The sequence below is a fragment of the Rhopilema esculentum genome, chromosome 3 (genome assembly GCF_057945365.1).
Source record: "Rhopilema esculentum isolate cy_ngs chromosome 3, ASM5794536v1, whole genome shotgun sequence".
Lineage (NCBI taxonomy): Eukaryota > Metazoa > Cnidaria > Scyphozoa > Rhizostomeae > Rhizostomatidae > Rhopilema > Rhopilema esculentum.
In genome coordinates this window covers 2,515,683-2,531,446 of record NC_142817.1, presented here as the reverse complement: position 1 = coordinate 2,531,446, position 15,764 = coordinate 2,515,683, and the positions used below count along the sequence as shown (strand labels likewise).

The following is a 15,764-nucleotide window of genomic DNA, read 5'->3' as shown; positions in this document are numbered from 1 at the left end:
CTTGTCCAACTTTCAATAGGCATTATAACGCCAGTAAGCCAAAAAGTTATTTTAATTCCCATATGCAGAGAGGTATGTTTTCGGCAACGTGGATGTGCTTTAAATACCTTGATAAAAGCATAGTCAATAGAATTTTTCTATTGACTATGATAAAAGTAAGCGAAGCTAGTGTAAAACCGTTGCTCTCTAGTTCCCTCTAGTTCTTTCGTTTTTTGTACAGAGCAGACACAAGTTACAATTTAATGAAAGAATTTGTTTTCGTCGTCTCGTAGCAGTTCAAGGGGAAAGTTGCATTTTCTTCAGCCTTCAAAGTAAGTAAATACGAGTTTATCTATTAGGATCATAAATTTATTGAAATGCCGTCGAACAAGATATTCCGAAGTGCTTTGGCCTGTTAACGACTCTGATATTTCAATGTTTTTGGCTAGCATCTTCACCAGATTGTGATTGACTACAGATTTGCAGTTCATTTGTATCTTTATGCTTGTAAAGATTAGGTAGGCCAATTGTACTATCATCCTTCTAATGGTCGTATGATTAAATTGTTGCTGAAGGTAATTGTTTTTATTGTTGTTGCTGAAGGTAATTGACTGATTTCAATTAGAACTCGTTACATCTAGATCTGTTTCTTTTGTGCTGTTTATTACATCTTTGGTCAGCTATATCTTCGACCCAATTCTCCATAAGAATTAAAAGGGGCGGTAGCGGAACCCGCAGATTGGTAATATTTTTGTAGACAGATACGGATTTCTGATTAGCTTCGTACGGATTTGCTAATCCAGTTATTCTTACAGATGTAAGATGTCAACGATTAGGTAGGCCGGATTCAGGATTTTCATTGATACTGGATCGAAAAGATGGCTGCGGATTTGTTACAGACAGTCAACAAGAACAATCAAACGGGATTTGAATGTGTAGAAAGTAGCGAATTTGTGGATTATAAGCTAAATAATAGTGGATTAGTGAATTCCACAACCGTCCCCCACACCCCTTATTGCAAGTTCTCCAGAATGGGCTGAAGAAAATGTTAAGAGTAACACTCAAATTCCTTTATTACAATGTAATTTCACTTGTGCTATGGTTTTCGCCATTTTCGATTGCCAACGCCGGGTTGCTCATCCCCAGATTTGATTTTGCCAGGTACTTCCTAATCTGTGGTCGATTTCTCCTTACAGTGGACTTTATATACTCTGCAAACCCCTTATCCATTATATAGAATGCAAAAGGCACAGCTAGAAAACTGACATAGCAAAAGATCTCGAAATAGAGCTCTAGTATCGATGCTAAGAGTCGGTCAATTTGGGTTCGCCGGGCGCTTATAACACCGTATGGTACCCAGACCACGGTGTAAAACAAACTGAGCAAGTACACAACTGTGAGTCGCCTCGTTTCTACTCTTCGTGAAGATACACCAAACCTCCTTTGGGAATCTTCAAGGACTCGTTTGATGAATATTATTGTTCTTGATGTAGCAAGACATGAAATAAAATTGCAGGAAGACATCCAGATAGTTATGATTATCAAAGGCACTCTGCTGGATGATAGATAAGAAGGAGATATTCTATTTTTAAAGCTGCATGTTGTTATTGTACTGCTGTCTGCATAATCACATACGTCATCGGCAATGATCATTATCCACAATATAGCAACATAGAGTGTGATAATAGTTGCCACTGTCCGTGCAACGGGGATTGTGATCTTGCTTGTTCTTGATGTTATTGTAAGGTACCTCTCAGCTATTATGCAGCTAAGATAATGGAGAAGCAGGGCAAAGCAGAGGAACAGAACTCTACTTTGCAGGTATCTTGAACTTGTCTCAAGGTGTGCCGGTCTATACTTCAAAGATGCTGCCACGATGCAGAAAGGAATGCCTGCAAAAAGCATGAAAGCCAGCATTACCAATTACATTAGGAAGTTTCATGACAAGAAGTAACGAAGAAAAACTGAATTGTAAATAGTTTAATAGTTGGCGAGTAAAAAAAGCAATCGTCCCACTTGGAACTTGAGTCTAGTTGGAGGGACATCTGTTGGGAATAAATAACTGCTCCTGCCCCTTCCTCTATGATCAAGTCACTACAAACACATATCAATATAACGCTTTTCTATTTCTCTAATATCTTTTCGACACAGCGAAAAATTGATGATGGGACTTCCAGTGGCCAGGCAGCCTCCGGATATTCGTAGCAAATAATATATCGTCCTTTTTTCATCCCTCCTGACCACTGTTACAAAAAAACCCTCAGTTCTGTTTCAGCATATCTCCAGAATCAGACAGTATTTTGCTTTCTCTATCTGTCCCGTCATCCAATTGCTATATTATTTTCTTTTTGATTTTCTGTTTTCATATTATACTTCTTCTATTCGAGCTCTTAGATCTTTTGGGCAACGTACCAGTCATTTGATCGACGTCAAGACTAGCATAAAGGGAAGGGTTTTGGGGAATTTGGCGGAGGAATCAGGTACTTGGTCAATTCAGGCGTGCATGGATACTTCTTCAAGTCAGAGTCAAGAAAAGTTTTTTAACCTTCCTCCACACAAAAACATCCCAAAAAGCAAACGTTTCTCAGAAAACAATAGAAAGTGGGCGTGGCTAGGGTGTGTCATAGGAGCTTCTATTGGTTTCGTGGACCTTCCTCCGGTCAGTGGCCGTGCGACCGTAATGTTTTCTTGCCTAATGATGACGAGATAAGACCTGTTGCAAACGGTCTCAGTGATGCATCCTCTTTAAAAGGGCTTATGGCCTTTGAGGCATGAATAGGCTTTTAAAACATTGATTCTGGTTACTTCCCACTCTTGACTCGACTAATTTCTTTTTGGTATCCCCAAAATCTATTGCATAGCTCGATTAAAAATTGGACCTCACCTTAGTTTCATTGCTTGTTAAATTTGCAAAATATTTTAGTACGCACATTATTCTCTCAGTTCTTCTACGATGATTATTATTGTTTCTGAACGTTTTGATTGGTCATAGAGATTTGTATTTTTGGACGATTGAGATAATGGAAATTGGCCATTTTTCACAATTTTAGGCTGGACATTAATTGTCAGCAGTATGAATCTTGTTTGCATAAATAAGCTCAAGTAATTATACAACTTCTGCAGGTCATCTAAAGCGAAATGACGAAAAACAATTGAAAAGAACACGAAAACCATGGACGCCTGCGCCAGGGGAGGGGGCAGCGGGGGCGGTGGGGGCAGTGGCCTTTGCCAAATTGATCTTTTTTCTTCCTTTTGTTTTTCCCTTTTTCTTGGCGCTTTGCTGCCGTTGCCATCTTCGAGCGCATGCTTCCCTGACGAAAGCTAGTGCTTCACAGCTGGTTTGGCCTCTTGATTATTTCCAGACCTCACTGCTTTATATTTGGTTGTTTAAAACAAGGATAGATTAACTCAATGATAGCCTTTAGCGCCACGTTTTTCAGTTCCAGTATTCTAGCAAGCTTGCAGACCCTTCAGTCACAGAAAAGAGAAAGAAATCTCTAATCTGTGCAACAGCTTTGTTGTAATTGAATTGAAAATCAGTAGAGTCTGCAAGCTGGGTCATAGAAACGAACGTGTTTCTATTAGGCCGTATAAAAAGTATTGCGTAGGCAGATTATAGAGGCCTAGATGAAAACAACTTTTCAACACAGATACTGACTGCAAGTGCGTGATAAATGTTGTTCTTGTGATATTAGATGCTTAAAAGTCAAGCAAAGGACAGGGAGAAAAACTTTTGGATTCAAGACAGAAATTATCGAACTTAATATGGAATTCGGTAACTATATGTCTTACCAACAATAGAACCAAACAAGGATACCATCGCGATGCATACTATAAATGTCTGGCTTGGAGTCCTGTCCTCCGTAGCGGACTTAAACAAGAACCTCAACAGCAAGGAAAGGCCTGCACAGTTCAGAATCAGAAGAAGCACGCTGGCTGCCAAAACAGATGAAGAAACCCATCGTGGAATATCAACCGAGGAAGAATACGTCGTTATGTTGCCTTCGTCCATGTTTCTTACACTCCAAGGGCCGATGTTGACTTCTGACGTCATTTGTGTGTGAACAGTTTAAGTGAACAATAAAGATTAATTAATACCCCGCAATGCATTTCAAAGAAGGCCTTTCCGCAAACCACGCAAGCGGCCTAGAACTGCTCCCTTATTAAGAAGTTTCTAAAACATTAATTTAATAGGTTTTGCAGGGCATATGATAATTAGCGATGAAATAGATATGTGTGAAACCAAAGAAGGCAACATCGAGTTCCAATTCTGTTTATGTTGCCTCTGCCTTCTTGTCTTTTCGCCTTTCCGCCTTCTTGTCTTCTTGCCTTCTTGCCTTATTGCCTTATTGCCTTATTGCCTTCTTGCCTTCTTGCCTTCTTGCCTTCTTGCCTTCTTGCCTTCTTGCCTTCTTGCCTTCTTGCCTTCTTGCCTTTTTGATAACCATATTGTCATTGTTGGAGCTGGAATGCGAATACCGATCTCAAAATGTATGTAGATATTAGCCAAGTTCATGTTTTTGCGATCAGAGATTTTGCGATCAGAGTTCTATCAAATTAAATGGCTTACCTATCGTATAAACAGTTTTACACTCAAGGCCGGTTTAAAGCTCTGGGGAGCTGTAGTCCAAATATATTTTGTGAGAGTGGCAATACGAAAACGCGATGAAGACATATTTTTAAGAATTTTTGGATTTTGAACAAATAAATTTAAAAAACATCATAAATGCTTCAGAATTTGCAAAGTTAGCTAGTTGTGTTACAACTTGATGTTTTATGCCAAATGAGTTCAGGCTTTTCCCTATCAGGCTTTTTTAACGAAGTTGTTTAAGACCAGAGTACAGTTATTTTTATTTAATTCATACATAAAACTTGCAAGTTCTATTTCGCAAGTCTGGTTCAATAATCTATTGTAACGTTTATGGGTTCTTGTTAGGACGGTGAAGAACCAGTGAATACCCAGCTCATTGGTAGAGCGATGGGCTAGGCCAAAGGGCCTAGGCCCCGAATAAATAACCCACAAAATATTCGACTTTTTTGGTGTTATCTCTAATGCTTCAACGGAAAGACTAACTTATATCGTGATCAACACACACTAATAACCTAATATCATAAACGGAAGCTAATTAACAGGACAATACGAGCGTCACATTACATTTTGAAAGACAAACACATTGCCATAAAGAGACGTTCACTAACACAAGAGGACTTAACAGAACATGTGACTTTAACACGCAACGGGGACATTACTAAATTGATTACATATAAAAGGCAAACCGTTACACCATCGTCAAGAAAAACAAATCATGCAGCATGCGTGGACCAATAATAGAAAAAGCAATGGTATAAACAATTGAATTTTGCACACATTACACTTTTTGCGAATATATACTACGCGCACAGTACATAAATTCCAACCTGTGCCACTTCAGCGCCTTTTTTCAATGATGCTATCATTTTGGATAAAAAAACTTCGTTTAGAGCGGATCCGTAAAACCTGCGATGCCCTAGGCCATGGCCTAGTTGATTTTTGGGTTAATCCGGCCATTTTTACACTTTAGATAGAAGAACGATTGAGAAAAAGACTCGAACACAACTGCGCAACGATCTGAAGTCTAAAAGTTCACCAGCACTGCCAGCAAACCCAAATTTTTATACACGATGCCTCTACAGAGGGATCCAAAGGTTTTTCACACCTAGGACGTGTGTTGTTAGGAAAATCAAGCATGGTGCAGACCCACACACTGCAAGTTTATTCACTTGGCATTAGCAATAACATTTTGCTGTCCAAGTTGTTAAAAACCCATAAGTAAAGGTTTTACATGATTACCTCGTTTCCAAACATTTACTCACATTTGTTGCCATCTCCATGGCAATCTCTCGTAAAAAATGAGAAAACCATGTTGGGTCATCCAACATCGTCATTTCTGATGTTGGATGAAATTTGACTGAGGTCAAAAATGTTGGCAGCCGGCATCCAACAATTCTATTGTTTTGAGTGTTAGGTGAAATGTTGGATCGTTTGACCACCTCAGCCAACATTCTTGGCTCTGCGTAATCATCGCATCGTTGTTGTTTTCTTGGGCTAGTTTCGTTCGTCTCAACAATCAAGTTTGCTTACAATCCGTTACACTTTAATTATGGACAATATAATAAAAGAAACGAATTTTGTGCGGAGCTACAAGAAAGCGCAGGGAGGGGGGGGGGGCGAATTTAGGCCACTGCCTTGATATAGGATGCGACGCTCGTCCTGCAAGACCGCGATGACAGTGAAAGTATCCTAAGAGGAAATAGATAGAGCGATTGCCTTTCGTTTTTTCGGATCGAAATGTCTCAAAACTGTGCAGCCTTCAGCGCGACCTTCTACCCAGTCCTTTTTCGATCTGCGCGTTAAGATGTTGGGTGAAATGTTACGTGAAATGTTGGATCGTTTGACTACCAACTTTGGGTCACATTCCAACATAAAAGAAAAATGTTGGGCGAAATGTTGAGCAGGGCTTAACGAGAAACGCTGCTCCCTTTCAATGGATTTTTGAAATTCACTAGTACATAATAAGGCAGAACATGACCCAAGACAAGTTCTTTGAGGTACCCCAATATTGGTGTACCTTTATTCAAAGATTGATGTGACATCGCAGATTCATGAAGATGAATTGCGAATCAACATAAAGAGTTTACTTTTGCTCTTTTGTATGAATATGCCCGCTAGGTTGAAGACACCTAAATCAATGGCTATAGTAATTTGTTATGGAAGTCAAGGTTCTAAGAGTTACATTTTCTCCGAGCAGCTTTGGTTGCTGATAACCTATTAACATAACGATTTTTTACAACGTTTTTCCATTTGTTATTTCATCCATTAACTTTTAGATAGTTCTACACGTAAATCAGAACATCGTACGGCTGAAGAAGCTTTTCCTTAATACGATATAGGACGTTTGTTAAAATATCACAGCGAAATCACAAAAATTTACTTACAAAGGACAGTCTTATTTAACCAAATTCACACCTACAAAGTGACAGCTGTCCTTAAAAAGCTTTGATCGCAGAAAGACAAAAATAGAAGGCAAAGTTTCTGAACAATATTTTCTATTCAACATATATCCATAAAATATTAAATAATTCTACAGAGGAATTTTTGCGTAAACTACAAAGTAAGAACTGTTTTACTTCTAACGATGCAACAGAGTCTTACAATTTAATAAGATAGGGAGTTAGTGCGTAAGTAGGACACTGATAGTACTATGCACATTAATATAAGTAACATTGTTATAGGATCATTATTCTGCATACGTACTATCATAATGATTATGACTGCATGATATTATCAACTTTCTTTTAAGTTTAAAACAATGAGCATACACTACAATTATCTCGGGGGTTAAACTATGCCTAACTATGTTAAACTTTGGACGGGGACGTGCCATGTTGGTTAAAATTTTGGACCCATAATTCCGCAAATGTCCGAAAAAATGTGACTCATAATTCCGCAAACATGATGAAAACTATACCCATAATTCTGCAGAGCAAATAAAATTTTCTAAAGCATCTAAAAAATCATCAATCAAACTTTGCATGTCCTATGCCCCAAAATCACAATATTACACATTCTATTTCTAACTGGACATTCATTTTGTTAATGCTAAATCCCCCTCCTAATAGTTTTGCAATATTTCCCCAAAATGTTACCCATAATTCTGCATGTTTCTTCAAACGATACCCATAGTTCCGCACAAATTTCAAAACAGATACCGATAATACCACACTTAACAGAAAAAAGGTACCCCTAAATAATGGCACGGTACCCATCCACCCCCCAGACAAATATAACCTATTATGACATTGCATATTGGAATGGGTGTGCAATAATTGAGGCCTTCGATGCAATGACACTTGACTAACACAATTACCAAGAAAATACAGAACAGTAAGACTAATATGAATAGACCGATTGCAAGGATCTTTTTGTTGCTACATCCATACATCTTGTGACATAGCAATAAGCCAATGTGGTATTATCTGAAGCAACATTAAAACGGACATAAAATGTATTGTTACTATCAAATATTCAGGCATCGTGCATAAACATCTCCCATAAGTTCATTTCATGTTATATGCTGGCATTGTATCGTATACGAACATCGTATACGAAGGCGTGACGTTAGATCATAAATACAAACAAATGTTTTATATATCTGATTATATGCGATGTTTAGATCTGCTTTGTTGAACCTTCTTAGTTGAATTGCAAGTAGTTTTACAAGGTTATTTCCGGTAAGTGTGATGAATTGCGTATGATGTTTCTCGTTCTTTTGTTGTAAAATGGTCAACAATTTCTCTAACATATCATGCTTAGATATTTTACAGCAAACGGTACGGTATAAATTTTGCGTAAAATGTTACATAATAGAAATAGCTGATGGCCGCCTGAACCTGACCTTCTCAAGACTCACCGCAGCGATCTTACGTTGCTGTACATACCTTGCTACACTCCGATTTCTAAAGATGATAACCAATGAATTCAAGCTGGAATTGCTGTATATAAGGGCATAAGAGACGTAGAGAGACAACCGCAGTCCCTTACTGTCTCCGCTGCAGTCCATGATGCATTCTTTTGAGTAGCTCTTGAAAAGGGCTAGGGACATCACGATAACAAAAGGTAAGTAACAAAAGCATATACCAAGGATTATAAGAAAAACCGTGGTACTAAACTGGCGCAGGTACTTTGGATTTCTCTGCTTGGATGGTTGTTGGACGATTGTTCGCGAATCAACGGTTCTTCTTGGGTTCCAAACCGTGCTGCTGCGGACGTATCTGATGATATGAACGTATGTCCTAAAATACGATATAAAAACCACTACTATTATGACTACGAATAGCACTGAGCAGATGAGACTAACGATCCGGATTCGGTTGAATACTGACGACATTGTAAGCAATCCGGAGACCAACATCGAAACAAATATGGATATGCATGCAATTAGTTTAGCAAACCGTTTCGTGAATATCATACAGAAGCGCATTGGGAACTTTTGGTGAACCAACCGATCAATAGCAACGAGCATAACCATTGTTATTGAAACGTACACGAGGCTTGTGGAGATAAACTGTGTAGCAAGCTCTAGAGTGCAAACACGAACCGATGCATACTTTGAGTAGAGAGCATAAACCGACGGGAGGGTGATTGTGCCAATTAGAAAATCAGCAATCGTCATGATGAGAATGAAGAAATTAGATACTTTTTTGTATAGCTTTGCACTGATAATTCGATATAACACGATGGAATTAGAGATCACTGTTATGGGTACCAAGCAGATGTAGGTGATGGCCAGTGACTTAGAGCTAGCAGGACTGATCAGCCAACGATCAGAGTATGCATTCGGACAGTAGTCCCTTAGTGAGCTATTCATTCTCTTTGTATACCAAGTTCCCAATCGATATCAAGTTTAATCCTCTTTACTACTCGTTCCATCCAAACGCTAGTCGCCAACTTTGTATCGCTCAAGTTCTGGTTCTGTTTTAATTGATTTGTTATCTTTTCATCCCACTAGCCAAATTTCATGCCCGTAGTGCCCTATTTCCTTCAGAAAAAGTATTGAGAAGCTTACAAGAGGATTCAGCTGAGGTTCCTAAGTCCAGCTATTGCGCAAGTCATTCAAAACATAACGTGCAAAAATCCAGTAAAAGACGAACGCAAACGATCTTACGAAGCAAACTCCCTTCTTAATTAGCAAAAACCAGATTCTCTGTGACAGAGATTTGTAGCATTAGATACCTGTGTGTTGATTTGATCCTAAGCTTGTTCTGATCCCCACTAAATCATGGCAGTAGCAACCAAAACATGGGTGTTTCTCTTACCACTGCCTTTCTTACCACACAGAGTTCAAGAACAAACCTCTTTGGCAAACATCTACATTAAAGTACTTGCAATGCGAATGACCTCTCCCTCTTGCAATCAGAAGCTGAAATTTCTTGATAGGAAGACCATAGGGGTCATAATGAATATTTTAATAGGATCCCAGGTCCAAGAAAGAAAGACAGGAAACGCCTTTAGTTTTTCTATTAACAAACAAAATCTGATGATTCAATAATGTTTGTGCTGAAATTTCGTCATTATTATCTTTAATTTATTTCAAATTAGAGTTGAATAGAAAATCTGCAAATCTGAACATATGACGGCGGGACGTAATGCTAAATCGCATAAAATCAAGAACTTAACCAAGATGCAGCTAATTTCAATGTGTGAACATCGTCTTTATTTGATAACGATCAGAAACCACAGGAGAAAGTTTAGACATAAACATCTACAATTCATTGCTATCTTGAAGCTCTCCGATTTAAATAGAACTTGACATGTTTATCACTATCATTACGGTATGTCATTCATTGTACGAAACTTGATGCGAACAGCTGGAAAATAGAATAATGAAGTTTGATCCTTTTCGTTAGGAAGGTTTTTGCGAAAATTGCTCTTCGAACGGGTGAGGCAACAGCGGTTTTAGGGACTGCGGAGCCCGGTGGCAAGAAACTGCGGGGCTTTACAATTTCTATCTTTTTCTTAGGTGTAGGGCCCCTTTTGGCTACCATAAGCACGGGGCCTGGGGCCATGGCCCCTGGACCCCCCTTAAAACCGCCACTGGGGTGAGGTCAAGAATTTGCTTGATGATGTTAAGGCGTGTGTTGCTTTCGATCTTAATGGAGTATTGGCAATGTTAGAAGTGCGGACAGTGGCGACGCAAAGAAGGGGTATGGGTAGGGGTGCTTTATAACCTGGTATAAAGCATTGAAACGAGGCAAAATGGGCGTGGTCTCACTGGCCATGCCCATTTCCCTCCCACTCTACAGTAGCTAAACCTGCCAAAAGGGAAAAGCAAGACAGCTTTTTAGCTTAAGTCCAGTTGGGGAAGAACTTGAGAATGGGGGTAGTAAAGCTGGTTAAACAACCTGTTATTAAAACAATTAACATAAGTAGAACTATAAAGAAGCAAAGAGCAAGGCAATTTTTCTGCATTAATTACATTTTGGAAGGAATTTTTTTAAGGGGGAGGAGGCGGTTAAGCTGCTTAAACAACCACTACTTTGATAATTGACGTAAATGGAAGTAAAAAGAATTTGAATATATTTTAATTGAATTGGAAAAATCTTTTTCATGTATAGACAAGGCCATCAAGTGTGGGGGCTTAAGCCCCCCAGTAAGTGTCAAAATTGTATTTTTTTCCTTTGTACTGAATGAGAAGTAATATAATAGGCAGTTTCCCCCAAATATGAAATTTGTTCTGATGACACTGATAGAGGGCACAGAGTATTTGTTTTCCTATACTTATCAATTGCAACAAAATTATAAGATAATGTCTATAGAAAACAGACAGACTCAAAGTGTAAGCCATATTCATAAATCAACATCGGACATTTTGATTATAAAAAAGATATCTCATTTTCATACTATTATGAAAATTTAAAAAAAACAATAGGTATCACTTAGATGAATGCCTATGTTGTGAAATTTTAGTAGAGTTTCAATAATATCATGCATTAATCAAAATTAGGATTATCTGATGTGAAAGTAATTTCAGCAATAAATTGTTCTCATGCCCTGAGTTATTTGTGCCATACCAAGTCACAGACTAAAGCCAGATGGTCTGATGGAACAGTCACTGATGGCAATGCAGTGTGCAGTTTCAAAATTTCTTCTGCGGGAAGAGGAATGCAAGAGTCAACCTCAAAGTCAGTTTTGCCAGGAATTATGTAATCTAAAGTGCCTCTGAAACCAACAACATAGTTTGTAAACTTTGGGTAACCGCATGCACTGAAAAACTTAAAATTGTGTTTCAAATTTATATTTGGTTGTTCCTGGGATTCCTCTTTCCAAACAGGATGGCTTTTGTCTATTGTACCCTCCATCAAAAATTCAATCACAGCCCGTTCTGGTGTGCTGTTAAAATCTCCACATATCAATGGTGCAACATGCTGCACATCACAGAATTCAGATTTGATACTAGCAACAAACTCTTTGAAATGATTTATAAGAATGGCCATTTGCAGCAGTCTGATATTGGTTGCCTCTGGTCTAAAATACAAATGTGTATTCAGAATGCAAATGACTCGGTCTTTAACCATAACATCCCTTAATGCAATAACTTGGCCTACAGCTGTCCTTTTCTGTAGGCTTTCAAGGAGCTCAGGACATTCTTCCATTGCTTTTAAAATATCAGTGTTACATTGTAAGTTTAATGCTTCACCAATGATAATATCTGACTTCTTTATACTCAAAAATCTGCTCTCTCTATAAAAGATTGCCTCCCCTTCTGGCATTTCTCCTGATTTTCTTAAGAAGTGACCTTCATACCCTTCTTCTTTCATTGAAGGTTCCATAAAATTATCAAAAATCTTCATATCACATTCTTGGAGACAAATAATGTCAGAATTGTAGCCTATAAGCTCTTTTAGAATGAGCTGTCCCCTGTAATCAAACTCCATTGCATAAGGACTGCAATATGAGTACATCACGTCTCTAGCAACTTCTGTATTTGCGTAAATATCAGCCAAAATGTTATATGACACTACTCGCAGTTTTTCTGGACCTTCTGTAGCTTTGTTAGTGTATAAGTGCCTTTCTTCAAATGGGCAAATTCCAGGTCCAGCTTCAACAACTGATGATGATACAACTTCGTGGGAAAAACCAAAAATATCACCCCTTCTTGGTATACAGACAAATTTGAGTTTATAGCCAATGTCGTTATTACCAGGAATGTATTTAAAAGTATTTGACAGAAACTCCCATGCCATGTTTACATCACAACACTTTCCAATCATAAATTGGGCTTTTTTGTCAACTTTGGCATTTTCATGTGCACCTGGTTTACAAGCAGCTCTGAACCACATGAATTTGCACTTTTGCCTCTCTGCAAATTCAAGATCTATCAAAGGGACTACAGGAAATCCTGCCATTAACACAGAGGGCATTTTTGCAGCAGTGACTGCTGGAGCATTCACTCTAATTTTGAATTCATCTTCCCCAATCTTCAGAACATTTTCCTCTCTCCATGCATCTATGTTGCTCACTTCAAGATCCAATGCCACTTTTTGCGAGCTGGTAATCCTCTGGATTTCGATCTTGACGTCATTTGGATAAAAATGTACGAAGCCATTATTCTCATTAAAGTTGCCTTGTTTTAAAAGTTTTTTAGCCTTTTTCTTGCTATACTGATTTGTTAGATTCAGATGTATACGATTGAAGGTGTTCTTGATAGGTTCTTCCTTTTTTCTTAGGTAATTTTGGTGAGCACCATGAATTCTGGTTGTTATTTGCAGTTTCTCCTCGCCATCTACGCTGCGTACTGAAATAGTCTGTTCTTCGATTTTTTCAATGTCTGGCTCTTCGGTGAGGCATTTCCGGAGAACGAAGCAAAGGTTTTTGCAGCTATTAGAGGTGTGCATTTTATTAACAACACGTGAATATATCTTTGGTTGTAGTTTCAATACAAACATCTGAAACTTTACCCACTTGAACGTGAGTTTAGGCTCATTTTAATCAAAGGTGAGTCGCCTTTGGTTTTCCTGATGAAAACTGAGTTGGATTGTGTACAATACCTCTGCGGCGGATGAATGCTCGGACATGACGAAGGTGCGTTGTCGTGGCAAAGAAGGGGGGGCCTGACGTTTGGACAAAAAGAGCTCTCCAAAATCATATCCCCTGCCTGCCTCTACCCTAGCCAATAAGGGATATGGAGATTCTTTTGAAATAAAATGCTCATTTTCTTTACCATATTAATTTCTGCATTTCATAATGATTTCTACTCTTTAGAGCGTTTTTAACGATCTTTACAAATATATAAATCTTTCAGACCAAAGAATAAAGAGCTTTTTTGAAGCACCAGCAAATTTGCTACTTTCAAAGAACTCTGAATGAACACTGAATTAAACTTAACATGAACTGCTTAACATGAGACAAAATATGAACTGCTCTAAGAACACAAACAGTCTCATTTCTTTTTCAACATTCAATCAAGTCTTCTTCAACTCTCCTGAGAGCCCGGAGACAAATTGGAACTGATATACTCTTGATGAGGAGACAATTGAATAACTTAAAAGAGCAAGACTTCAATTATTTTGATTGATAATAAGAATATATGTCATGTGCTCGCCTTTCTGATTGGCCTAGTTCGATTCATAACTGGGTATCTTGTTTTTCATCTAGGTTCTGACACTTTATACTATGAAGAGTGTCAGACAAAAAGCTTCAAGTTTGTTTCAAAATGTTTCGTTTTTTCAAAGCCATTTTAAGTGTTTTTTTCTACCAAAAATTGTTCGCAAAAATTGTATGCAACTATATTTCAGGGGCTCCATCCTGAAAAGAAAGAGGGGCGTGCTTTAGACAGCTTCTAGACATCTCTTCGTGTAACAAGAATATAACTGACTATTCTCTATGGTTCAACAATGTTTCTAAAACAGAGGTCATGGGTTGTTAAAAGTGAAAAGGGCCACTCATAGATGTTTTTGAAAGAATACAGAAATTTAAGAATACAGTGAAAGTCTATATAGCGGACACTCATCTGACAAAAGGAAATGTATGAAGGCGACCTTTATCTGCTTACATTAACGAGGCCATCCGTTTCCTTCACTTTTTCGAGGCTTTACAGTCTTTCGAGAGATTGGCACACAGAAAAGCTTGGCAATGACTTTTGGCTAAAAAACGAATTTAAAAAACAGATTCTTGGATTTTGATCTAAAGTGAAGGCAACAATACATAGAGGTATTTTGTGTTGTTCATAATGCTGGTTTGCATATCATTATTAGCAACCGTTATTTTGAAAAACCAATATTAAGAATGAACTTAGTTAGCTATTAAAATTTTGATTTGGCACCAAGATATCTTGCGTGCCCATATTTTAATGACCTATTTATGCCTCGTGATTTCTAAAATGGGTTAATATTGTGACAATGGAGTCGACTTCATCCTGCAATCACATTTTATGACGTGTTCAAAATTTTTGACACTCACTGATGACTATCGAAAACGTGCATTTCTGAAAGCTCTATCCCTAAAGCAACAAACACTTTCACATATAGCTGTCATTCTTTAAGAAAGATGGGTACTTTGGGGTAGTAGGGGCTTTGTTTACGGTATCTTTCAGGAATCATACAATTTCAAGAGATAAGCAGTTTTAAATAAAGGTTGATCAGATTGATGTAACATCAAGGGACCATTTGCATAATTTTCGCAGCAAGATGAAGAAAATTCTTGGTTGATAAAATTTGGACACCCTGACTGTCTAATAAACATTGCTTAAAGGCTAAATACAGCTGCATTCAATCAACGTTTCTGGAAGGCTTACATTTTAATTACCATAAATGAAATATAGTAACTAATTCTACGAATCTCTTATTTCTATAGTGAAATTAATATCTAGCTATGGCTATTGTTGGAACATCTTTCATTAGGCGTTATACTAAGCAGGCAATTTCATTTAAGGTTCTAAAAAGTACGGGGGTAAGGGGTAAAAAGGGTAAAAAGCTCTCTGGCGTAATCTTGATAGTAATTTAACTGTAGTTATGCGACAGAAATATGCCCCAATTTGGGAGTGGATTACAGTGGCAATAATTCTGGTTATTATTTGGGGGGCTTAGGCCCAAGCATTTCAGACAACAAAACATCTTGGATGGGCTTTCAAATTAAAGGTTTTTCAAATATCCGGCAATTGAGGTCGGGGGAGAGACCGAAACAAAATGGGTGCTTGGCTTGAATGTCCTGCTTTCAGAAAACAGGTTTACTCGCAATTAGGGAGTAA

The 15,764-nt window shown here is 38.0% G+C and overlaps 2 protein-coding genes across 2 annotated transcripts; both read right to left on the bottom strand.

Annotated features, from left to right (window-relative positions):
• Positions 1–1,043: 1,043 nt before the first annotated feature.
• Positions 1,044–5,772, bottom strand: LOC135692828 (uncharacterized). Its single transcript, XM_065211149.2, has 2 exons — positions 3,772–5,772; positions 1,044–1,871 (listed from the first exon to the last, which is right to left on the bottom strand). The coding sequence occupies exons 1-2, from the start codon at positions 4,031–4,033 to the stop codon at positions 1,054–1,056; spliced, it is 1,080 nt and encodes a 359-aa protein (XP_065067221.2). The 5' UTR covers positions 4,034–5,772; the 3' UTR covers positions 1,044–1,053.
• A 1,300-nt stretch (positions 5,773–7,072) lies between these two features.
• LOC135692829 (2',5'-phosphodiesterase 12) lies at positions 7,073–13,565 on the bottom strand. The gene has a single exon (XM_065211150.2). The coding sequence runs from the start codon at positions 13,462–13,464 to the stop codon at positions 11,575–11,577; it is 1,890 nt and encodes a 629-aa protein (XP_065067222.2). The 5' UTR covers positions 13,465–13,565; the 3' UTR covers positions 7,073–11,574.
• Positions 13,566–15,764: the final 2,199 nt, after the last annotated feature.

What these genes read in the sequence shown, in the direction of transcription:
- LOC135692828 (XM_065211149.2), bottom strand. Translation starts at nt 4,033, where the DNA reads ATGACGTCAGAAGTCAACATCGGCCCTTGGAGTGTAAGAAACATGGAC. An exon ending in CTTGTTTGGTTCTATTGTTG is followed by an intron (nt 1,872 to 3,771) that starts GTAAGACATATA and finishes TGCTTTTTGCAG; the next exon opens with GCATTCCTTTCTGCATCGTG.
- LOC135692829 (XM_065211150.2), bottom strand. Translation starts at nt 13,464, where the DNA reads ATGTTTGTATTGAAACTACAACCAAAGATATATTCACGTGTTGTTAAT.